The sequence below is a fragment of the Dama dama genome, chromosome 22 (genome assembly GCF_033118175.1).
Source record: "Dama dama isolate Ldn47 chromosome 22, ASM3311817v1, whole genome shotgun sequence".
NCBI classification, from domain to species: domain Eukaryota; kingdom Metazoa; phylum Chordata; class Mammalia; order Artiodactyla; family Cervidae; genus Dama; species Dama dama.
In genome coordinates, this window is record NC_083702.1 from 11,280,328 (window position 1) to 11,305,943 (window position 25,616).

At 52.2% G+C, this 25,616-nt stretch overlaps 1 protein-coding gene across 8 annotated transcripts; it reads left to right on the forward strand.

Annotated features, from left to right (window-relative positions):
* The first annotated feature begins 760 nt into the window (after window positions 1-760).
* ADA2 (adenosine deaminase 2) lies at window positions 761-25,616 on the forward strand. 8 transcript variants are annotated; one of them, XM_061124620.1, is made up of 11 exons: window positions 761-838; window positions 3,432-3,758; window positions 5,268-5,493; window positions 6,943-7,153; window positions 9,086-9,151; window positions 17,074-17,201; window positions 18,478-18,568; window positions 19,297-19,405; window positions 22,210-22,367; window positions 22,811-23,016; window positions 25,441-25,615. In XM_061124620.1, exons 2-11 carry the CDS (start codon window positions 3,446-3,448, stop codon window positions 25,586-25,588), a joined length of 1,656 nt encoding a protein of 551 aa, XP_060980603.1. In that variant the 5' UTR covers window positions 761-838; window positions 3,432-3,445; the 3' UTR covers window positions 25,589-25,615. The 8 variants fall into 8 exon arrangements, with proteins under 8 accessions (XP_060980603.1, XP_060980602.1, XP_060980604.1 ...); XM_061124619.1 differs by lacking the exon at window positions 761-838 and adding an exon at window positions 924-1,079 and having other exon boundaries at window positions 25,441-25,614; XM_061124621.1 differs by lacking the exon at window positions 761-838 and adding an exon at window positions 924-1,079 and having other exon boundaries at window positions 22,814-23,016; window positions 25,441-25,613.

Consider the following 25,616-nt stretch of genomic DNA (forward strand, 5'->3'; position numbering starts at 1 on the left):
ACACGCGGGACAGCCGGCCCATCACGGGCCTCCCCTCTGACCCCCACGGCACCCTGCGCAGCGCTGTTTCTCCGACCTCCACTCTCAGTCCAGGAAACTGGGTTGGGAGTGTTGAAATGACCCGCCAAGGCCACAAGGCTGTGAGTGTTCGGGCTGGTGTAGATCTAGGCCTGGCGGCAGCCTCAGCACATCAGTGCTGCATCTATTCTGCCCTCCCTCCTGGAGGGGCGCGCCTTCTCACCTCCCTTCCTCACAGCCCCTCCACCTCCCACTGCCACCCTCCACTGCCCTGCCCCACACCCGTGATTCCTCTGAAAACATGTACTTTTATTTATTTTTTGGCTGCACAGGAGGTCTGTGGGATCCTAGTTCCCCAACCAGGGACTGAACCCAGGCCCTCGGCAGTAGAAGTACTGAGTCCCAACCTCTGGGCCACAGGGGAATTCCCAAACATCTACCTTTTGTCACTTCTACTTTTTCACCTATTGTCCAGTGGGTCGGCCCACGCTTCACCCCATATTTCTGAGGAGGACCACTTCCTAACGTTCATGAGCAGGTTTGAGTGCCTCCAGCCTGGGGGTGGAGCCTACCCACAAGTGAGCGTGACCCACCTGCACATGACACACACACAGCACAGGCCTGTATGGCTCTCACATGGATGCTCACACACACACAGAAACACACATGTGCACACACAGACGCAGCAGGCCACACACCACCCCCAGGCTGCAGGGAAGTGAAACCCTGCCCCAGGGAAGTGAAAGACTGTGAGCCCCGGTTTCCAAAGGGCCTTTGTGGGAACGGAACCCGCAGTCACTGTCTCTGGAGCTGTCCCGAGGTAATTGGGGTCCCTTGGGTGGGGCCTGGGGCCGAGGCGTGTAGGTGGTTGGGGGCAGTAGGGACTCATCTGGGCGGGGGCCCGCCCTTGGGGTGATCCTGGGGGTGGGAGGGGCAGGGCAGCTGGGGTTGCGCCACTTGCCAAGGCCCCAGTTCGTGACTCAGGCTCAACAGATGCACAAGTTCCTTAGCCTGCAAACAAGCTGTTTTTGTAGCATTTTTCTGCGCCTTCTTCTAAAAGCGTAAGTGCCAGGCCCCAGAGGGAGGAGATGAGTGAGCACCTGGACAGGATGACTTCTTGTCCCGCTCCGTTGGGCTGCTCCTGACCAGCGCTGGACACACTTCCGTCTGGCCGGCTGGGAGGAGCCCTGGGTGCTGGCCACATGGATGCTCCACTCCGTGGAGAGGACGGAGTGGGAGGTTTGGGGGTGGTGGCTCCTGTTCAATGTCACTGGGGGAGAGGGGACGAGAGGTGGGGTCCTGGGTGGAGGACGTGGGTGGGATAAGACGGCTCTGTGATGGGTAGCGGTGTCTAAGGGATGGTGTCACTGTCCCCTGCCTGGAGACTTCAGGTTCGGCAAACACTGTCATCTGGGGAGAGATCTGAGGACCTGGTGAAGGGGCAGGGATTTTCCCAAAGCCCAGTTATCAGATTTGAGGTCCAGCCCTGCCATGCTGGAGTCTGATACAACCACTGAATAATTGAAAGCCAGCCCTGGAAAGGATCTTGGACAAGGTGTCCTGATGATGATCACACTTTCAATTAAAAAAAAAAAACTATTTTATTTATTTGTCTGGCTGCATCTGGTCATAGTTGCGGCACCTGGGATCTTTATTGCTGCATTTGAACTCTCGGTCCTTTAGTTGCAGCATGCTAACTCTCACTTGTAGCCTGTGGGATCTAGTTCCCTGACCAGGGATTGAACCCAGGCTGCCTGCATGGGGAGCGTGGCGTCTTATAAGTATTTTATTCCATATGAACAAAATTGACACACGATTCCCACTTTGAGAAGCACTGGTCTCACCCAGTTCACCCTTGCTGCAAGTGAGGAGACAGGCCCTTAGACATGAAGCGATGAGCCCGACGTCTCGCCAGGACATGCTCATTTGGGGTTGGGCCTGGGGTCTCCTCATTTACAGCCTTGATACTTCCTGAGAGAAAGGAGCATACCCTCAAGTGTGCATTAGGAATTCCACATTTATGTGGTTCCAGGAGTCAGCCCAGGTCAGGGGCTGCTGGTAGATCCAACCAGGGAGCTCCTTGATTCTGCCCACAAGCCCCCGCTCACTGGCCACCTAGGCCAGCTGCTCTTTGGGAGCTGCCGGAAGCATCAGTGTTCAGTTTCTGAGATATCGCCGTTGATACTTGCTGCGTGCTCAGCAAGTCTTGCACACTCAGCGGGGCAGATCTTCAGATCTGGGACAATTTCTTTTTTTTTCAATATTTTTTCAAGGTCTTTACTGAATTTGTTACAATACTCTTTCTGTTGTGTGTTTTGGTTTTTTGGCTATGCAGCATGTGGGATATTATTGGGAAATGAAGACTTAACCACTAGGCTGCCAGGGGAGCCCCTGGGACAATTTCTTATATTATTTATTCCCTTTTTCCTCCCGTCTATTGTTTCTTTTTCCTTCTGAAATGTGTTTTTTTGGGTGTTGGGTTTCCTGAACCCAATATTCTTCTTTTCTTCACTCCTGTTTTTGTCCTGCTTTCTTAAATCTTCTCTTCGTTTCCATCTTTTAATATTGCTGGTAAAGGTTTTAAATTTCAGTACTCCTGCTTTTAATTTCTGAAAGCTCTTTCCTGTTTTGTGTATTTTTCACACTGTGCTTTACCTGTTTCTTAGAAGCATGTTTTCTCGTTCCTGTAAGGAGGTTAACCATGGTTCTTCTGGACTTCTTTTTATTTTTCTGTGCTAGTTCCTTGTCTGGGCTGTTTTTTTAGTTCCTTTCTCATGTTGTGGCTTTCTTCACAAGCCTTGTGACCTTCTGCTCTCTGGTTACTAAGTGAAAGTCGCTCAGTCGTGTCCGACTCTTTGCGACCCCACGGACTGTACATTCCATGGAATTCTCCAAGCCAGAATATTGGAATGGGTTACTCTTCCCTTCTCTAGGGGATCTTCCTGACCCAGGGATCGAACCAGGGTTTCTTGCATTGCAGGTGGACTCTTTACCAGCTGAGCCACCAGGGAAGCCCAAGAATACTGGAGTGGGTAGCCTATCCCTTCTTCAGGGGATCTTCCTGACCCAGGAATGGAACCGGGGTCTCCTGCATTGCAGGTGGACTCTTTACTAGCTGAACCACCAGGGTTATATTTGAAAGTAAAACCCAGACAGTCTATGGTGTCTCCCTCTGAATGTGAGCTGGGCTCGTTAAGGACGAGCTCCCATCTGGGAGCTTCATGATGAGTGTTTGTGTGGGGAGACTGTCCTTGTCCAGCTTCAGGGATCTCTTCTCCAGGGTCTTGGAGAAGAGTTTTTTGTATGCTGCCTCCTGGTAATCTACTGAACCTCCTCCAGCTTCAACACTTAGATCTGTAGTTTTCTGCCCCCTCCCCACCTCAAGTCTACAGCTGAGTGATCTCCTCTTCCAGGCATCCCAGCATCAATGTCGGGGCGGCTGGCCCTGCCCTCCCTGCTGCTGGCCGTGGTTGTGTCTTCTTTTTGCCCGGCCACGTCCATGTCCGGAGATGACATGCGAAACCAGCTGTTGACAAGAGAGAAGATGATGCGGATTGGGGGGCAGTTGGTGCTGACTCAGGAGGAGGAGCTGGCCAACCAGAGGCTCAAGGCCCTCAAGGAGGCTGAGATGCATAAGGCCTTGAGTAAGGGGAGCATCCTGCCCAGCATGCACTTCTTCCAAGCCAAGAACCTCATTGAGAAAAGTGAGGTGTTTAACATCCTGAAGAAGATGCCTAAAGGTAGGGGCCTGGAGGGGAGGGTACTGGGGCCCTGGGGACTTGGAGGAACTAAATTGTATCTGGTGGTTTCTCTTCTAGTGGAGCGCAAACTCCATGGGGGTCCTGTGTGCTCCTTCTCCCTGGTGGACAGGGGGCGGGGGTCCACATGGCTTCTGTCCACCCTGGAAACCAAAACCCCGGCTCTGAGGGGACTCAGTGTCAGACAGACAGGGAGGAGGCCTGGGTGTCACCGGGCATCCCTGGTGGGCTTGCAAGTTGTCCCCCACAAGAACCTCATCCCTCCTTTCATATGCTCTTCTAGCCTTTCCAGGGGCCAAGTTACCAAACAGGATACATCCTGGACAAACATATTTCTTGTAGTTCATTGCGAGCATCCACTGGGAAAAAATGCATGACCTGAGTGCATGACCTGAGTGTTGTGAATTAAGTTTTATTTGGGGCAAAATGAAGACTATAGCATCTCAGATAATTCTGAGAAACTGCTCCAAAGAGGTGGTGGTGGGGGCAGGGGGGAGGTCAGCACATATGTGATTTTGGTGAAGGGGAGTTCCTACAATCAAGCACACATTTTTTGCAGGTTTTTGCTAGTTGCGTGTAGGTTACTGTTAGTCACGAAGAACGGATGTCACCATAAAGGATTTCAGTGCTTTTCTAGATATGTGGAGATGCAAGAAGTGGGTTCATAAGCTCGTCTCCTGAAAATATCCAACTATCAGAAAACTGTCCAGCCAGTTTTTCCTAGAGCACAGAGGGCCTCGTTTCTGCTCTCCACCCTGAACTCCTTTCAGGGGTGTTGAAGGCCAGCAGCTGCAGCAGCTCATAATTTAATCCTTGTAGAGGTAGATGGCAAGTGCCAATTTGTAGCTGAGACTAGTACAGAAATGTGTCGTCACTGTGAACACATAAATTGCACTTTGCAGCTTGTAAGGATTTTTCTGTCCTTGTTTTTTTTTTTAGTATTGTAGAGATTAAACAATGTAAAAACTGTGAGGTCGGTAAGGTAGCCTCACTGTTTAGGGGGGGAGCATGGCAGAGCTCATACAGTGGGACACCTGTCATGGGGTGAGCATCAAGGCCGGAGAGCAGAGGAGGTGGACACTGAGCCTCAAGTCAGGGTGAGGTCTGGAGGAAGCTGCTCGATGCTGGCAGGAAGCAGGGAGCTGGCAGGCAGCGGATGGGGTAATGGGGAACTGGCTGGGGGACTCCAGGATCCTGGGCAGACAGGCCAGGGGGCAGGTGGGGCTCCTCTTTCTTAAACCCCCTCACATGACACTGGGCCACTTGAGGACTTGTTTGGAGGTCAGGCTCCTGACAGGAGCTGGAAGCCGGTCTTCCAACTCCAAACCTGCCTGCTGCCTCTTGAATGAGACCACCCAGGGCCCCTCCTGGTGAGGGAGGGAGTCAGGGAACCAGGAGGCTGTGGCCGGCTCTGAGCCGCAGAGGGAAAGGGCCCTGGGTTCCCAAGAACTTCACCCTGTAGAAACCCCGCCCACCCACTCTCCCCCTCAGGGGCCGCCCTTCACGTCCACGACTTCAGCATCACCAGCCCGGATTGGTTGGTGAAAAATGCCACGTACAGGCCCCACTGCTATTTTTGCTTCACCCGGAGGGGGATCCCGCAGTTCAGATTTGCTCATCCGACTCCCCCCACCCCGAAGCCGGCAGAATGTCCCCAGTGGGTTTTGCTGGAGAAGTTTCGGAAGGGGCTGCATAACGTCTCGGAGTTTGACAACAGGTGGGTGTTGGTTTGCAAAGAGCTTGTCTCGCACCTTCATGGGTGGGGGTGGCATACGGTGTCCCCATGCAGCAGACCTTTCAAGAAACACCTGACCTTAAAAAAATCAGGAGGCTTTTTCTCTTAACTGTACAGGATGCTTTGCTTCACCACAGTGTTCCACGCCTTTCCCATCCGAAGCAAACTCCTGGTACGTGTAGACCTGATTTGATCAGCAACTCTGCTGCTGTGTCTAGACCCTCACCAAGGGTGCTGCTGCTACTGCTGCTAAGTCACTTCAGTCATGTCTGCCTCTGTGTGACCCCATAGATGGCAGCCTACCAGGCTCCTCCATCCATGGGATTTTCCAGGCAAGAGTATTGGAGTGGGGTGCCATCGCCTTCTCCATCAGCAAGGGTAGAGACAAGGAAATTCCTGGCTCTCAGAGCCGAAAGGGTCCCAGGTGGACGAGATAGCCTGAAAACATAATGAGCAGCTTCCTAACAGACCTATGAAGAATTACTATAACTCTTCTAATCAGAGAACCATCTACAGAGGGCTTTCTGGAACTGTTTCCTTTATGAGTAAGAAAATGCTGCTCAGCCTGGGTAAGGAGGTTGTTCAGGGCCACACAGCTGATGAATGCATGGCTGAACAGGGAAGTTACTCATGTCCTGGGCTGCCAAGCCCACAGTCATTTCCATCAGACCTCGAGTGTGAGCTTGCTGGGGCTGCCCCAGTGGGATGCCAGAGATGGTGGCTTAAAGGAGAGAAATGTATTTTCTCACAGTTCTTGGAGTTGGAACTCCGAGATCGAGGTGTGGGCAGGTTTCTCGGAGGCCCCTTTCCTGGGCTGATGGCCAGCTGTCTTCTCACTCTCTGTGCAACCCTAGGGTCTCGGATGCTGGTCCTGTTCATGCAGCTCTCTGCCCTTGGTGCTGGTGGTTTTAGTTACACAGTTGTCCGACTCTGCAGCCCCATGGACTGCAGCCCGCCAGGCTCCTCTGTCCACGTGATTCTCTGGGCAAGAATATTAGAGTGGGTTGCCATTTCCTCCTCCAGGGATCTTCCCGACCCAGGGATCAAACCCTCAACTCCTGTGTCTCCTGCATTGGCAGGCAGATTCTTTACCACTGAGCCAGCTGGGAAGCCACCACACCACCTCCTAAAAGGCCCCATCTCCACACACAGTCACACTGGGGATTAGGGTTCAACATATGAATTTGGGGGATGCAATTCAGTGCACAAAACCCTCCAAGGAGAGCTTGACCTGGGATGTTCGTTCTGTGGGGTCAGCCTGGCTAAGAGGTGGAAGGCAACAGGTGGGCCTGGCTGGGGTGGGTGGGTGTGTGTCCTGCCTGCTGTCTCCTGGGGAGCAAGTGCAGGTCTGAGGGTGGGGGGCCTCCACCGGAGCAAGGGCCAGGGTGATGGCCTGTGGCACGCCTCCCCCCACCCTCTGTGTCCTGACAGCCTGCTGAGAAATCTCACTCTGATGACCGAGAACCCCTACGTGACTTACACAGACCAGGATGCGATCTGGGCCAAGTTCAAGACCATCTTCTTCGTGATGGGGGACCTGGTGAGGTATGCACCGGTGTTCCGGGACTACCTGTCCCAGGGCCTGGAGGAGTTCTATCAGGACAACGTGCTGTACCTGGAGATCAGAGCGTCACTGTACCCGGTGAGCAATCTCTGCTCACCTCTGCTTGGGCCAGGCTCTGCTGTCACCCTGCAGAGTGACAGAGTGACCGAGTGACACTGGCTCCCCACCCTGGTGCCCCGCAGCACCAAGCCCCGGCTTCACCCCCGGGGGTCTGGCGCCTGTCCAGGGGCCGTGTGAGCACGGAGCCCTGGAATGCACTGGGCTAGCCCTCACTGCCCATCACCTCCCTTCCCCCCTGACCCCCACGTCCCAGCGCCCCCAGACACTCGGGGCCTGCTGGTGCCTGGACACCTACCTGCACTCTGGGCAGTGCCTCGAGCCTGGATGTCCTCGACCGCCTGCTTTCCTGTCAAAGCGTGCTGCAGGATGGCGACCTCAGTGCAGGGACGCTGAGCCATCTGGTACACGGGTCTGGTTGCGTGTAGAGTGGGGGCTGGGAAGTCCCTGGGGGTCGGTCTCTTCTGTGGGCAATAGAGACGTCTGATTTGACTTTGAGGAAGGAAGGTCAAAGGGAAAGGAATGGAAAAGATTAGGAGGAGTCCAAAAATATCCCAAAGTGTTAAAGTATTAAAAAGAAAATTGCTGAGTAGGACCTTGCATGTTGGCCAGTGGAAAAGGGTGACAGAGCCTCAGGTACATGAGCTGGGCCGACCTCAGCTTTGCTGGGGTGTCTCAGGTCCAGGTTGGGGGCAGAGTGGGCATCCTATGAGGAGCCCAGGGGAGCCAAGTATGGCTGAGAGAGGATGCTCCTGGTGGGTCTTTGAAGAGGACTTCTAGGGGGAGGTGGGGTTGGGGTGTCCTAGGTACTGACTGACTCTCTCTGGGGGACTCAGAGGAGTGTGAATACTTTGTAGTGCAGGGGAGCGGCTCACCCTCAAGTTGTCCCTTGGCCTGTGGGTTATTTTGAGCAGAAACAGTCAAGGCCCATAGGACTCAGGAAGAGCCTTTGACCTTCCCCCTAAGTAAAAAATAGTACTTTTATTTATTTACCTATTTTCGGTTGCACTGGGTCTTCGTTGCTGGCTGGGTTTTTCTCCAGTTGCGGTGAACAGAAGCGATCTTTCATTGTGGTGTGAGGGCTTCTCATTGCGGTGGCTTCTCTTGTTGTGGACACAGGCTGTAGGTGTGCGGGCTTCAGTGGCTGAGGCTCCTGGGCTCTAGAGCAGAGGCTCAGTAGTTGTGATGGATGGACTTAGTTGCTTCACAGTGTGTGGAATATTCCCAGACCAGGGAAGAGAGACCCGTGTCTCCTGCGTTGGCAAGTAGAATCTTACCCACTGCACCACCAGGGAAGTCCTCCTCTAAGTTCTTAAAGAACCTAGATGAAGGGCCCATTCCCAGAATAAAGCTGTCACCAGCCTCTGCAGAGAATACCGCAGGTGTGGTACAGAGACTTCAGGGCTTGAAACCAGAGTCCTCACTGTCCCTTGTCCCTGTGGGCCCAGAAAACATGTATTCACCAAACACTCGCTGTTTATCACCCAGTGAATTGCTTTCCTCCGCTTTGAAGTCCCAAACCCCCACCCCCAACTCCCTCTTTGTCTTTTGAGCTGAAGAAGGTATTTAAGGCGAGGGCTTCAGCCATATGGGTGAGTGGCTCCCTCTTCCTGCGTCTCTCCCGTGTACAGGTGTTATGAAGCTTGTGCTTCATTTTCTCCTGTTAATCTGTCTCATGTCAGCTTAATCCTTAGACCAGCCAGAAGAACCTAGAGGGAAATGCCACCCTCGCTCCCCATCTACCCCATCCCCCCCAGTCCCCATCCCACCTGCCCTCCCCCCTCCCCCCTCCTTGACAGCTGGCCAGTTGCCTAGGTGGCCCCAGGCTGCCACAGCCCAGAAACCCTGGCAGAAGGTGAGAACCCTTATCCATCAGTCAGTCCCCGGATCTCTGCCTGCAGGGTTTTTGGAAGTAGGAGCGGTAAGAGTCTTTTTTCTCATTTCTAAAATTAGGTCAGCAGGAGAAAATATTTGTGGAGCTGGTTCCTGGGGCTTAGACCTTCTGGGATGGTAAAGTTGGTAAGAGCTCTGGGCTTGTTAATCCTTTTCCTCCCAGAGATGGTGTCTGTTTTCCTGTGTCTCTGTCTGTTGTGTCATAAGAAGGAAAACCTTTGGCATGATGCCTTTTCCTTTTTTCTTGTTCTGTTTTGAGAGTTTGGCCTCAGGACCAGTGAGAAAACTCACCGTGGTCCTATCATCCAGAAGGTGCAGGCACGGGGCATTTGGTGGCCAGTCAGATCCAGTGGGATTCTCGGCTGTCACTGACGGTGGGAAGCACACAATTGTGCTGGCTCCTAGGAGGGTTTGTCACAAGGGGTCCCCGTCCACGGGGGCTTCTGTCATCTCAGCCTTCACTACAGTCTTTGCTTTCTCAGACCATCTTGGGGCGCCAACTCTCTGGATCTGGTGTGGCCGTGTTCTTTGCCCTCTCCTGTAACACCTCTTCTTCATGGTTAAGCCACGGAAAGCCTGATTGGTGTGTGTTTGTGTTAAGATCCTACTCTCCATGGCAGACACTTTGAACTGGAGAAACTTCTAAATTGGTAGATATTTTAGCGACCTCTCTTTGCAAACACCTGTCTTATTGGTACCAATGTTAAGACCAAAAGGTGGATACAAAGAAATGTAACCTTAACTCAAACACACAGAATGGTTTGAGAAGCAGAATGGAATGGGTCTTTCAGATGCTGATAAAGATCTGTTAATTAGCAAGCCAGTGGGGGCCCTGGAGAAAGGAAAGGGGAAGAGGGGAGCTGTTATGGACTCTTCCCAACAAGGTGGACAATTGTAAAGGGTCACTGGGGGACCACAGGACTGGTCACAGCAGCGTGGGAAACTTCAGATGGCTGTTAAGAAATGGGATGCTAACAGTGGACATTGATGGGATTAAAGCAGGTTTTGATACAGCACTCCCTAAGGTTGGGTGGGCTAAAGAGACCTCCTACGAGTTTACCCAACATGAAAGGGCCCCAAACAAGTCCTCTCCTTCTTTACCCCAGTTTGGAGAAATTTAAAAGCCAGAATGCAGAGATGATAACCAGTAAGCCAACCCGCGATCACCAGGGGCAACAGAGGCTGTCTAACCAAGTTAAAGATTGACAGTAAGGCTTGGGTCTATGGGCTGGATCCCTGGCCAGGGACCCAAAGCCTTTTGCAAAGACGAGTGGAGGGAAGTTCCCCCGACGCCTCAACGTTGGGGGCGGCCCAACGAGTTGCTGCACCAAAACCATTAGTGGATCTGACTAGGGGTGTGAGGGTAGACAAAGTTATAAAGGTCAGAATGTTGGAGCGAGTATTTGATGGGAATGGCTGTGGTGTCCAGCTGACAGTTTCCAGACTGTCTGCCCACATTCATCCAAATTACTGAGTCAACCAAGGCCTCGGGGACTGACTCCAAGGACAGCAGTATTTCAGTTTTGTTACCAAATGCCATAGTCTTTGTAGGCTCAGAAATTCTACTGTTTGTACACCCAGAAGTAAAAGGGCTCCAGAGACTGACACACATTGACCAAAGTCATAAGTGACAGATGTATGCGCAAGAAAGTCAGAATACAGTTTTAAGAGAAAATTGCCAACTAGACCAGACACGTAGGCTTCCTGATTGGTAAATTCTGTCTTGAAGGCAAATCTGTTTCTTTTAAATTGAAATATAGTTGATTTGCAGTGTTGTTCTGCTCTATGTTGCAGTGAAGTGACTGCGTTTTACACACATACATTCTTTTTTAAATACTCATTTCCACCATAGTTTATCCTAGGAGATTGAATATAGTTCCCTGTGCTATACAGTATGATCTTGTTGTTTATCCATCCTATAAATAATAGTTTACATCTGCTAATCCCAAAGTCCCAGCCTTTTGCTTTTCTTCTCAACCCTCCTTAGCAACCACAGGTCTGATCTCTATGTCTGTGAGTCTGTTTTAATTTTGTAGATAGGTTCATTTGTGTCACATTTTAGATTCTACATATAAGCGATATCATCTGATGTTTCTCTTTCTGACTCACTTTACTTAGTATGATACGTCTCTAGTTATATCCAGGTGCTGCAAATGGCATTATTTCATTCTTTTTAACAGCTGAGCAATATTCCATTGTATATATATATTGTATATATACACCACGTCTTCTTTATCCATTCGTCTGACGATGGGCATTTAGGTTTCTTCCAATCTGGGCAATTGTAAATAATGCTGCTATGAACATAAGGGTGTATGTATCTTTCCAAATTAGTTTTGTCTGGATATATGCCCAGGAGGGCAATTGTAGGATCATATGGTAGCTCTATTTTCAGTTTTTTGAGGAACCTCCATGCTGTTCTCCATGGTGGCTGTACCAACTTACATTCCCACCAACAGTGTAAGAAGATTCCCTTTTCTCCATATCCTCTCCAGCATTTATTATTTGTAGACTTTTTAATGATAGCCTTTCTGACTGATGTGAGGTGATACCTCATTGCGGTTTTCATTTGCATTTCTCTAATAATGAGTGATGTTGAGCGTCTTTTCATGTGCCTTCTGGCCATCTGTATGTCTTCTTTGGGAAAATGTCTATTATGGTCATCTGCTTATTTTTCTATAGTTTTTTTCTTGCTGGATTATATGAGCCGTTTGCATATTTTGGAAATTAAGCCTTGTCTATTGCATCGTTTGCAAATATTTTCTCCTATTCCATAGGTTGTCTTTTCATTTTTTTTTAAATAATATCCTTTGCTGTGAAAACCTTGTAAGTTTGATTAGGTATTATTTATTTTTTTTCTATTGCCTTGGGTTGAAGGCAAATCTTTTTTTAAACTTTTTATGTATTTATTTTTGGTTGTATTAAGTCTTTTTGCCAGAAGTGGGCTTTCTCGAGGTGTGGTGAGTAGGTGCTACCCTCTAATTTGCAATGCAAGCAGCTCTCATCATGGTGGGTTCTCTTATTGCAGAGCCCGACCTCTAGAGTTTGGGCCCAGTGGCTGAGGCACAGGGCTTAGTTGCCCCACGGAACATGAAATCTTCCTGGACCAGGGATCGAACCCATGTCCACTGCATTGACAAGGATTCTCAACTACTGGACCACCAGGGAAGTCTGAAGGCAAATCTTAACTTCTACTGAAGCCAAACTATCTGATATTTTTCTTCTTCAGAATCTGATACATTATTAAATCCTGGGTGGAATCCCTAAAGGGACTCTGTTGCCCTAGAGTGACTTGCTGGGTTGGCAGGCCCTGTGGTGGAGGCTGATCCTGCCCTGAGAACCAGTCATTCTAGAGTCAGGACCCCTTCCCCCCACCCTCCAGGTCTCTACTCTCCTGTGCGTCCTGGACTGGCCGCCTTTCCCTTGGGTGTGTTCATCCTCCTCCAGGCCATCCCAGGTGAGGGTGGGCATCTCTACCAGAATCTGGTGTTTGTTTGACGGTTTAATGCTGAGTACAGACTTTTGTTCCTATTTCTGATTCTTGGGAAGTGGGAGTGGGACTGACCTTGCCCCCAGGAGAACCTTTGCCAGCCTTGTGAGCAGAGTCAATAAGTATAAATGTTCCTTTCAACAGAAAAGAGAGGGTCCAGTCCACCTTCCACTAGGAGAAGAATTTTGGAAAGAGGTGAGCTCGCCTAGGGCTGGCCTGTGCAGGGCGGAGGACAGGACATCTCCAAGAACCATCATTCCAAGTTTGCCCTGAAATCCCATCTCTCCCCTAGCCTTGGCTCCCCACCTCCAGTCCATCCTCCTCTGGAGTCTGGCTTAAGCCCTGCCTCCCCCTCCCCCTTCTTGGAACTGGCTTCCTCCCAGCTCTGGATCCCCAGTTAGCCTATGAGTCATTCCGGACCACCTCCCCCCACCCAGGTCCTTCAGAAGCCCCAGGAGTGGTCATCACACTCAGGAGTGGTGGGTGTGCACGGGACTAATCTGGAGGTGCTCTTTGGCTTCTGACCTACCAGGATCCCAAATCTGGGGTCTTGAGTGGGGCCAGGAAGCAGCCCATTTAATTAGCCAGCCACTTCCACCGCCACCCTGAGGTTCTGATTCAGGCTCTCTGACCCAGACCACACTTTGAGACCTTTTCCAAGTGCTTCATCTGCACCGTCTCATCTGAGCCTCACAACCTGCAGTTACACCCGTGGGAATGAGGTGGGGAAGGGTCGAGGGGTCTGGCCCAGGCCACGTGGGCAGTGAGCAGGGACTGGGCTTTGAGACTTCCGGGTCCACATCACGTCTCAAGAGGTGCTCCCTGAGGGAGTCTGGCCCGGGGGTCGCTTCCTGTGGTCACATCCTGCCGGCTTTCTCAGTAGTAGGGAGTGGGAGGGAGGCCTCCACACAGGGAGGGGCCTTGGGCTCCGGTGGGGAGGGGAAGAGGGGAGAGATGGCTGGGAGAGAGGGTCTGAGCCCGTGGCGGGCATCTGGGGAAGTTGCTGAGGAATTGCAATGGAGGGTCGGCTTCCTCACCCCCTTCCCCTCTTGCCACGCCCCCTGGGGACAACTGGCTCCGGGGTCTCCCCTGGGGAGCTGCTCAGCTCCCCTCTCTCGCCAGCCCCTCCGGACCCAGCCAGGATTCCTAGAAGGTGGAGGCCCAGGGGCATGGAATCTGCCCATGGTTCTGGCCTGACCCCGGAACAAAGGCCCCTTGCCATGGAGAGTTTCGGGCTGACGCCCCCATTCTCCAGAGTAGGGGAGCCATCGGCACATTACCAATCCAGACGTCTGCCCTGGAATTCTCTTCTGAGCCCCGGCCTCCCCTCCCTGCTCGTGGGGCTAATTCAGGGTCTGGGACGAGGGTTGATGGACTAGGCTGCCGGCCCAGCCTCCTATTGTGTCACTAATGCTCCATCACAAAGGCCACTCGTCCTTAGCAACAGTTGCTAGGCGGGTCTGATCTCCCCGGACCCCATCCCCGCCCCCATGGCCGGAATCGGAGACTCTGACTGGATCGGGCCAGCCTTCCAAGTGGAGCTCCCAAGGGTTTATCCTCAGGAGCTTGCCTGGTTGGCCCTGACCCGTGGGCGGTCTAGCGGTCGGGGGGGGGGGGGGGGGGGGACATGCCTGGGAGCCCAGGATGGTCGTTCCCAGATACCTTCTTGGATGCTGTCACTGGTGTGACCAGCGGTCCTAGTGCTCCCCCTATCCACCCCCGGGGTTTTGTCATGGATTCTCAGCAGACTCCTTCTCTAGGAACTCAACCTGGCTTTTGCTGTAGTGACCATGTTTCAAGTTATTGCTGCTGCTCTAGGGAATCCTGAGGGCAGCACCTTCTACGGTGTTATTCTGTGACTGTGCTCCTCACAAGACTGTGAAACCTAGAGGCACATACAGGAGAATCACCTGGGCAAGTTTTAAAAAAAACCAGCTTCTACCCAGGGAATCTGATTTAATTAACCCGGGGTAGGACCCAGGCATTTTCTTCTCCCTGGGTGGCTGGAGACTTTGAGACCACCCCCCACCATGCCTCCAAGTAAACTCAGCCATCCGCACCCCCTACTCCAGCCTGGGAGCAGGAGCAAGTTTCTTACCCTTTCTAAACCTCAAAATCCTCATCTCTAAAATGTGTACTAGTGAAGCATGTGTATTAAGTCTCTGCAGTCGTGTCTGACTGTTTGCGACTCTATGGACTATAGCCCATCGGGCTCCTCTGTCCTTGGGATTCTCCAGCAAGAATACTGGAGTGGGTTGTCATTTCCTCCTCCAGGAGATCTTCCTGACCCTAGGGATTCAAAGTTTTGATCCCTTCCAGATCCCTAGAGCCTGTGCTCTGCAACAAGAGAAGCTACCACCATAAGAAGCCCACACATCGCAACTAGAGAGTAGCTCCCACTCTCAGCAACTAGAGAAATGCCCTCACAGCAACAGACCCAGCACCGCCAAAAATAAATAAATAAATACAATTTCTTGTAGTGACCGTGTTTCACACCATTGCTGAATTCTAGGGATCGAATTCGGATCTCCTGCATTGCAGGCAGATTCTTTACCATCTGAGCCAGCAGGGTTCTTCGTCTCTAAAATGAGACCCAGCTGACAGAGCAAAAATGCCTAGTGAACAGGAGAAGCTCCAGAGAGTCAGGCTCTCCAGGTGAAAGCTGGCTGTGTCTCCAGTCAGAACCTCTGGGTCCTAGTTTCTGGTTTGACACAAATGGATTGTGTGACCTCGAGCAACTCTGACCCCAATGTCCCTTTGTTCCTTCAACTTCACATTCTCTAATTCCATGATATCATGCTGCTGCTGCTAAGTCGCTCCAGTCGTGTCCGACTCTGTGCAATCCCATAGACGGCAGACCACCAGGATCCGCCATCGCTGGGATTCTCCAGGCAAGAACACTGGAGTGGGTTGCCATCTCCTTCTCCAATGCATGATATCATAGACAATGGAAATTTCATAATCTTACACTGGTTTATGAAAGTTGTATGTAGTTTGAATAACTTCCCCACAAATACAATTCCTTAATTAAACTATGGTTAAGGCTTGCCATAATCTGAATTGAATCCAATGTGGGTTTTTTTTTTTTTTTTTTTTTGATGGGGACCATTTTTAAAACTTTAATTGAATTTGTTTCAACATTGCTTCTGTTTTATGTTTTGGTTTGGTTTTTGGGCCACAAGGCATGTGGGATCTTAATTCCCTGACCAGGGATTGATCATCCCTTCACCCTCAGCATTGGAGGATGAAGTCTTAACCTCTAGACTGCCAGTAAAGTCCCTGAGGCCAACATTTTTTTTAAAAAACCCTTTTGCTAAATCACTTCACTTTAATAAATCGTGTTTATTTATTTAGTTTTGGCGGTGCTGGGTCTTTGTTGCTCCTCGGGCTTATTCTCTAGTTGCTAAGAGTGGAAGTTACTCTCTAGTTGCGGTTCGTGGGCTTCTCATTGCGGTGGCTTCTCTTGTTGCAGAGCACAAGCTCTAGGCATTCAGGCTTCAGTAGTTGCAGCACTTGGGCTTAGTCATACCACAGTGTTCTGTTCTTGGGGACTGCAAATTAAATTTGCAATAGCCACATTAACAGGAGAAAAGGCATAGCAATTTTATTTGATGTTAATGTTTTAGCTTTATGTGCATGGACACCTTCATGGAAGTGAAGACCCAAAGAAGTGGGTATACCAGGTTCTGATATACTATTTTAACAAATGGTGATAAATTGTGGAGAAGCAGTAAGACAAAAGAAAGGGTGTTTGGCTTCTAGGAGTAGCAACTTGTGGGATGGTCAGTGTATGGGGGAATTAACAGAAGATAGAGGCTATTTTGTCAGGTTTGTTTGTTCAGACCCACTCTGGTGCCCAGTTTCTGTCTCTGCTGGTAAGCGTGGGTGTCTCTCCTTCTGGAATAGGAGCTGGAAGGTGATACCTTCCAGACAGAAATATACATCTTGCTCTGAGGCAGACGGGCGGGCACAGAGATCTGTTTGCCTTTGAGCTTCCTATTTGCCTTTAGCTCAAAATAGTCCTGCAAAAAGTGACACGTTTGGGGGTGGCACATTATAATTACTCTTCAGGACCCCCAGAGATGAAGAAGCAAGAGGCCTGCTCTTCTCCACTGTGTTTTTTTAACTCTGTCAAACCTACTGTGCATCCCTGCGTCTTCCCACTCTGCCCCTGGCCATGTCACCTTGGTGTCCCTAGTGGCTCGGTTACCTCAGGGTCCCCCGCCTCGGGGTGGGAGAGTGGGGAGATGAAGAGGGTCCTCAGACCACTCTTTCTGGCTGGCATCCTGTCCTCAGCTGGCCTGCTGCTCATTTGCTGCACAAACACTTCCTGAGTACCAATTGCTTGCCATACACTATTCTAGGTGGAAGGATTCAGGCCTGAATGAGAAACAGACACCCCAATCTCACAGTACCAAGAGCATCAGCCCATTCAAGGCTGGGACTTCTGGTCAACCTCAGAGGCCATCAACCAGGCTTTGGAGATTGTTGGCAGTTGGGAATGAAGTCCTGCCTTGCTCACCTCTGACATCTGGCTGGAACCCTGCTTCCCTCACAGGTGTATGAACTGGACGGGACGGTCTACAGCCGAGAGTGGTTGGTGAGGACTTACGAAGAAGTGGCTCATAATTTTGCAAAAACGCATCCTGGGTTTATTGGAATCAAACTCATTTTTTCGGATCACAGGTGAGAGTGAGTGAAGCTGAGCCTGGAGGAACTGGGAGGACAGGCTGTGGGCAGAGCCACGGGGATGGGAGGGGATGGGACAGGAGGAGAAAAGGGTGAGGAAGGTCAGGGAGGTGTGGCCAGGGGCAGAGACCCCCAGGGCCCAAGCACCATGGGCTCCATGTACCATGGAAGTCCAGGATGTGACCTACCCTGGCCTCGGTGGTCAGTTATGGGGTTAGTGTTTTCCCCTGAATGTTCCGATGGTTTTGTTTCAATTGGTGGCCAGGTTCTGCCTCACGGCAACCCCATCTGTATGGCAAGCTCAAGCACTGCGAAGACAGATCCACCCTTGCTCTAAGCAAGTGCAGAAAGCCTATAACAATTCACCTGACTTTACCAAGGAAGAGTCTCCCTCTTGCTGAGGGGCAGTCAGTCTGGATAGACTGTGCCGTGTCCAGCTGGAGGGCTGGGGAGGGGCAGCTGTCCTACCTGCTAAGCCACGGAGGTGGGAGGGCAAACAGACATCCCTGGAGTCCCTCCCCTCCCGGTGAGACCTGGGGCCGCTGGAGCTGGTGGGCCAGGGTGGAGCTGGCAGTAGTGGTTGGTGAAGGCTCCCTGGGGGCTTGGTGGCAGGAGCTCCAGGGCAGGGCAGGGCACCCAGCTCCTGCGTGGGTGCAGGGAGGGACGGGCAGGTGTGGGGGGTGCAGAGCTAGGGATCGGAGTGGGTGGGCCAAACTTCCCCCATCATAGGCCTGCGCCTTTTCTCTTGGTGCTCCTGTGGCGATGCTCTTGCCTGGTCCCTGGCCTGGGCTGGAAAGGAGAGAGCTTCAGGGGAGATGAGGCAGCCTGGTCATCTGGTTCCGGAGCACTCTGGCCTTTTTGACTGAATCAGGGGACAGGCCCAGGTGCCCCACAGGGATTGGGTGGCCACGACATTTCACAGGTGCCCAGAGAGCAGAGAGCTGGACATTTCCAGGACCATCTCTCAGGGACACAGGGCAAGTTTCGATCATGGCCACTTTTCTTCATCCAAATGCAGACAAGTAAAACCTGTCCTGTGGACCCCTACCCCACTGGCTTTCCAGAGACTTGGGTCCCTCTGGTGCAGCCAGACTCCTTGATGGGAGTGGATTTGGGCAAAATGTCTGTGTTTAAGAGGGACTCAGCAGCCTGGATGGGGTAGGGTTATGTGCAGTTGTGCTGAGGGTTTGAGACACAGCAGCTGGGAGCCCTGGACGTGGTCAGCCGTCCACTTGGGAGCTGATACCCGTGCTTCTCTCTGTCTCTCCCGCAGAACCAAAAACGAGTCTCTCATCAAGAAATCCATCCAGACAGCCATGGATCTTCGTGCCAAGTTCCCTGGGATAGTGGCGGGGTTTGACCTGGTAATGGGCCCAGAGCGAAGCCCCCGGGGAAGGGCTGAGGGGCACTGTTGACACCCTCCCTTGGGGTCTTGGGGGGTGAAGGGAGAGCAGAAGAGGTCAGAAGAAGGCTGGAAAGGGTAGTTCCTGAACAGGAAGGGGCACGAGGAGAGGCTGTCCCCACTCCCTGGTCCCCACACTGGGCATGACACCTGGCTCTTCAGCCTGCAGCCCAGGGTGGGTGTCTGGAAGCTGAGATGTGGCCGGGCCTTGGGGGGCTCTGTCCGGGATTCCAGCACATCCTTGGGTGGTGTCGCACCCCTCCCACTCCCCTCTCCCCTAAATAACAGCCGGGCCATCCAGGTGACAATTTCTTAAATCTTATGAAGAAGCTAAGTTAGTATAACCAGCTAGATGCATCTGAACCCTGCTTCTGGAATCTGCATGTCTTACCCAAGAGAGCTCACGCTCTTGCTCTCAGACCCACTGGGGCCCCGGAGCAGATCTTGAGGGCTTGTTTTCTCTGGACCAGGGTGTCCTCCTGGGGTCCTTGAGGGCTGCTCACAGGATCCAGCCTCCCCAAAATAAGGTGGGTGGTTATATCAGAGCCACACAGCTCTCTTTTCTTCCCCAGTCCTGCTTCTGGTCTCTCTTTACGGCCATGACAGAGGCCGTGGCAGTGGTGGCAGGGCACTCCAGCAAGGTGAGGCAGGGGGCCGGCAGGTGCCCCACGTGCCCGCTCTGTCCTGCAGGTGGGGCGCGAGGACACGGGCCACACCCTGTACGACTACAGGGAGGCTTTGATGATTCCAGCCTCGCGGGGCGTTCACCTGCCTTACTTCTTCCACGCGGGAGAGACTGGTGAGCCTGCGACACCGCCGGGCACAGGGCTGATGGGCAGGGACCCCTCAACATCTCCGAGGCCACAGACAGAACCCCGGCCGGTGGAGGGATGGCCCTACATCAGCTCACGGCTCATGTCTGCTTCCCGCACATTGTTGAGCCTGTGCTGATAACAGTGCCCAGAGAAGGGGGCACGGTGGTGCTGGGGCAGCTGTGCTTCACATCCCCTACCCGTGGCTCTTACCTGGTCCTGCCAGGAGGGCACCCCACCCCCATCTGCAAGCGAGGAGCCTGAGGCTTCAGCCAAACAGGGTGACTGGTCCACCAGAAGAAGCTGGGAACCCTTTCTGATGATGTCAATTTCATAATGAGCGAACCCTGCTTTGGAGGTGGACTCATGTGCAAAGTCACACCCTGGGAGGTGGGGGGAGAGGGACCAACAGGCCAGTTCTGTGACTGGGAGTCACTGTCCACCCCCACCAGGCTGGGTGGGGGGGTGCTGTCAACTCCCACCAGCCTGGGGGAGCTGCCTGTCCACACCCACCAGGCTGAAGGGGGGCTGCCTGTCCACGTCCATCAGGCTAAGGTGGGGGACCCTAGTCTGCACCTACCAGGGTGAGGGGGCCCAGCTCTACTCAAGCAGCCTGGCTGCCCTTGTTTCTGAACCGACATCCGCCTGGCCAGGTCTCTGCCCCTCAAAGCTCTGTCTGTGGTCTCACTGGTCATCGCTTAGCCTCCAGACGCTCCCCAAAACGTGTAAACCCTCAGCGGAAGCAGCAGGTCATGGCTGCAACGTCAGATCCCGGGGAAGATATGGGGGGCTTAGATCTGCTGCACCCTATCCCCACACGCCTCAGAACACCAAAGGGTCCGGCCACCTGAGAGGACCAAGGAGCCAAGGGTAGAGTCAGGATTTCACAGCCAGGCTGAAACCTGGCATCTCACACCAGCTCCAAAGCAGGGGTTCCTGCACATTTATCTCCTTTTCTGGACATTTCAAGTCCATTTGGAGCCAATTTAGATCAAAGCTATTCTAGGAGATGTAAAGAATGGTTTGTGAGGGATGGGAAGCTGGGATGACTCAGGGCGGGGCAGGGGCCGTGGCATTTGTTAGGCTTGAAGCCCCTGAGATTTGGTTGGGAAACCATAATCATCTCTGAAATCAATTCAATCCCAGGACATGGTCCTAGGAAAGGATTTTGCCAGGACTTGAATATCTAATGGGCTTCCCAGGAGGCTCCAATACTTTGGCTGCCTGATGCGAAGAGTGGACTCATTGGAAAAGACCCTTATGCTGGGAAAGATTGAGGATAGGAAGAGAAGGCGACAACAGAGAATGAGATGGTTGGATGGCATCACTGACTCGATGGATGTGAGTTTAAGCAAAGTCTGGGAGATAGGGAAGGACAGGGAAGCCTGGTGTGCTGCAGTCCATGGAGGTTGCAAAAAGTTTGACACAACTGAGCGACTGAACAAAATCCAGGTATCTTAGTAGGTAAAGAATTCACCTGCAATGCAGGAGACCAGTGTTTGATTCCTGGGTAGGGAAGATCCCCTAGAGGAAGGCATGGCAGCTCCCTCCAGTAGTCTTGCCTGGAAAATCCCATGAACAGAGAGGCCTGATGGGCTACAGTCCATGAGTTCGCAAAGAGTCAAACACAACTGAAGCGACCTAGCATGCACCTTTATTAAAAAAAAAGAAAACATCTTTGAAAAGAAAGTGTTAGGGAACCAGTGAAAATTCACCTAAAGTACATGCCCTCACCAGCAATGGGAATTCTTGGGCTTCGTTCCCAAGAGAAATGTGGCATTTTCATAGTTCACATGTGGGTCAGTTAGGATGCTTTCGGCGTCCAGCAATGGGGCCTACACACCCAGTAGGACCCACATTCAGGTCTGTTGTGACCATTCACCGTAATCAACCTTGCTGTCCTCCTGGGCCTGGGATCTCTCCCCATTTGTTCACAGATATCACTATCTGTGTCACATCCGGGTGTGACTACATCCAGTGAAGCCAAAAAACAGTTGTTCCCTCCAGGGCATCTCCCTGAATGGTGGGGCGGGGGGCGGCAGGAGTCCCCCACCCCATCCCAGGCTGCTGGGGAGGCTGTCGGAGTCAGAACGGTCTTCTCACCTCTAACCAGGAGGCCCTGCCAGCGGGAAGGTCCAGTGGGGTGGCTGGCTGCGGCTACCTTGCCATGGGTTGTCCCAGGAGTTTTGTTAAAGATGGAAATTAAAGTAAGTGCACATTAATACAAGTCATTATAGTGACAGAGTCTGCAGCACATTGTAAAGATCTTACACATAAAATTCCAAGAAAACAGTTTCTAAAAACAAACATAAGATGGAAAGAAAGAATATGGGGAAAACGGGGGCAGGGAATTCCCCGGTGGTCCAGTGGTTGGGCGGGGGGGTGTCTGTGCTTCCACTGCAGGTTTGATCCTTGATCAGTTAACGGAGATTTAGATCTTGCGTGCCATCTGGTTCAGTCAAAAAAAAAAAAAAAAGAGAGTACGGACTGTGGGTCAAGCAGACCAAGACTTGAAACCCACTTTTTCTGCTCTCTACCTGAGGACCTTTCCTCAGCCTGTAAAGCCTGTGTAGGTTTCCGCTTCCTCACCTGTTACACACACACACACACACACACAGATACATACAGGTGGGCATTACCCACTTCGGCAGCGTTGTCAGAAGGAAAAGTGTGTGCACATTTGTGTTAATGTTCATTTCTCTTCCTTTTCCTGCCTGGGAACTCTGGGGTCTTCACCTGCCGAAGGTCTGGAGTCCTATCCATCCTACTGAAGACCCCTCTCTATTCCCAGATTGGGAGGGAACTTCCGTAGACAGAAATCTTCTGGATGCCGTGATACTGAACTCGACCCGGATTGGCCATGGATTTGCTTTGAGCAAGCACCCGGCAGTCTTGGCTGAAGCCTGGAAGAAGAACATCCCCATCGAAGTCTGTCCCATCTCCAACCAGGTACCGGCCTCCCCAGCCTCTCTCCCTGTGGTCACTCCAAGACGCCCTTGTGTCCCTCCACTCTCTCTCTCTCACTAGCATTCATGAAGTTATTTAGGAATGGCCTTTGCCTAAACCGTTCCCAGTAATGAGGGTCCCCAGTGGGGCAGGACCGTGGGCGAAGCTGTAGACAGAGCTAAAGGTGCCCTGGGGGGCACGCAAGGGGGAATGTGGGATCCTCCACTGCCACATGGTTCCTCGGGGTTCCGTGCTCAGGACGGCAGCTCAGGCTGGGCCAGCGGAGACGAGATGGTTGAGTAGGACTGGCTCTTCCTTCATCAGGACTTTGCCCAGAGCTGTCCTGATGCTCGGAACAGTCACAGGGAGAGAAGGGCCCTATCCTGCTCACGGTCTCACCTCCCTCGTGACGAGTCCTCAAGGATCCACGCTTGTCTCTGCCCAAGCAGGTCCTGAGGCTGGTGTCTGACCTGAGAAACCACCCCGCCGCCGTCATGATGGCCGCCGGGTACCCCATGGTGATTAGCTCAGACGACCCCGCGGCCTTTGGGGCCAAAGGCCTGTCCTACGATTTCTACGAGGCCTTCATGGGCATCGGCGGGATGTCGGCCGACCTGAGGACGCTCAAGCAGCTGGCCATCAACTCCATCAGGTGAGTCTGCCGCGTGAACCACTCCACCACCGCCTGAGTCCACCGCTCTGAGGTGTGGGCAGAGGTCCAGAAGGTTCCCGTGAGCTTCTCTGCCTCTTACGCTTTACTGTTCTCGGACTGGGGACATGGAGCCCTGCCAGCACCCGAGGTCCCCTCCCGCTCCCTCCCCAGGCTGACCTGGGCATCCCGCCCCCCGCCTCCCCCCACAGATACAGTGCCCTGTCGGAGACCAAGAAGAAGTCTGCCATGGAGACCTGGGCGGAGAGGTGGCAGAAGTTTGTAGCTGGGCTGGCCAGGGGCCCCAAGTGAGGGGACAGCTCCACCTCTGCCTCCCTCCTCCCAATGGTCCAGAATCCAGGGAAGTCACCTCCGTTTGTCCATCAGGCCGCTGTGACTCTGGCCTGACTCACATGAGCCCCTAACTCATTTCCCTCTTCCCTTTGCCCTCTCCTGCTCATTTTCCCCAGAGCAGTGACTGTTTAAAGTTAAATTAAACCAGAGTACTCCACTGTGACAATTCAGAGCACTTAGAACTCGCCCCCTACAAGCCCCTACTGGGCTCCCAGCATCCTATGAACAGGGGTCCCTCCCATGTTGTCCCACCCCAGGCGCCCGAGCACACTGGCCTCTGGCCTTGGGCCCCTCCTGGCTCTCTCTGCCGGGAATGCTCTTTCTCTCCACTTCCGTCTGCTGCCTCCTGTCACCCTCAGGCTTCGTTTCAGGTCCTTGTCTCAGAAAGACTTGTCCCTTGGGGCACCTTGCTCGCTCCCTCCTGACTTCACCCGATGTGTCATTATGGATTTATTTCTGAGCGGCCTCCCTCCCCCAGACCTTCAGCTGCACAGGCACTCGTGGCCGGTTCATGTCCACTGTGAGCCAGGAGCCTAGCCTGCCCCTTGCCTGGTTGGCCCTCAATAAACATCATGTTGCAAGAATGCCTGTGCCCTGTCATGCTGAGCTGGGTCAGATACGTCTCCCAGCCCGGCCCTTGGGAGAAAGAGGGCAAGGAGCCAGCCTGGCCTTGCTGGGCCCTGGGTGTGAAGGAGAACCAATGCCTTCCTTACAAGGCCCAGCGATGTGAGTCTTCTTCTTATCCCCCGTCCCCTGCATGGAGCCCGCAGGACCTCCCCCTGGGCCCAGGCTCCTGATGCTGGACAGCCTGCTTGACTGGAGTCTTCACCCACAGGCTGGTTCCCAGAGGGAGTCAGATATTCTCGAAGACCTTTTGACTCACAGCCTTCACCAGTCCCACGGTGGGGCATACAGGTCCCAGTTCAGCTGACTTCGATTCAATTAATGGTGACAACAGACCATAGCAGAATGGGCTTCGGTAGCATGTTGCCATGGTCACGGGGGGTCTCCCAGGAGTGTAGGGTCTCTGATTTGGGAAAACAAACCAGCTGTGGTGCCTTCTTTCCTGTTAAACAGTCAGAGTCCAAGCAAAGAACCAGAAACACCAGTAGGGCCAGACCTGAACTCACCAGGTTGCTGCTGGCAGAGAAGGGAAAGCTGGTTTCACACACACCTTCTGGGACTTCCTGAGGGGCCCTGACATGCTGATCTTCTAACCTGTGTTAATCGAATTCTTATAAACAAAATCATGGTGCACAGTTGGAAGGGAGCGTGCTGTTTCAGGAAATCTGTAGCAGAAGCTCCTGTTCACAAAACACCTTTTTCTGATTTGAACTCCAGGAGTCTATATTTCTTAGACTGAGGTCAAATTCCTTTTAAAAACTCTTTTATTATCATTTTGGCTACCCTGGGTCGAATCTCTCTAGGCTGAACACCCTCAGTTTCAAGAGGAGGGGGTAGAGACCCTGCCTTCTGATGGAAGATGGTCCAGGTCACATTAGCGGAAGGACACAAAAGATGACATAGAAAATGTCTGGAAGATAAAATCACCACATAGTGATTTTTCTGGTTCTACCATTTCTTCTATATTTATTAGCTGCCATTCTTCTGTGAGAAGAACTTCTTCTCATTGATCAATTGGTTGATTACCACTATGGCTCATGGATTTTGGCTATCAGTGGATTATAATCTGTGACAATTGTTATTTATTTTGATGCCCAACTTTTGTAGACGTGGTCACAGGAACTCTGTTAAGCTGGCTCCTGAGACTCTTGGATAAATTCCTACTATTCTTTGAGCACTTATTTGCTTTCGGACACAACAAAATGTTTTAGGTTCACTTTACACTTTCCATGTCTGTGGCTGAAGATCAACCATTTCTCCAAAGAGCTTGGTTCTTTTTCATAGAGAATAATATTTAGAAGCCTTGATCTGGGCATTAGATGTTCCTGTTGCTACTGATGTGTGTAAAAATAATCAGATATACATAAATACAATTTATATATGTATGTGTGTATTTAGTCACTTAGTCGTGTCCGACTCTTTGGGACCCCATGGACTGTATCCCACCAGGTTCCTCTGTCCACGGGATTTCCCAGGCAAGAATACTGGAGTGGATTGCCAATTCCTTCTTCAGGGGATCTTCCTGACCCAGGGATCAAACCCGTGTCTCCTGTGTCTTCAAGATTGCAGGCAGATTCTCTACTCACTGAGCCACTGAAGAAGCCCAATTTATGTATTTTAGAATG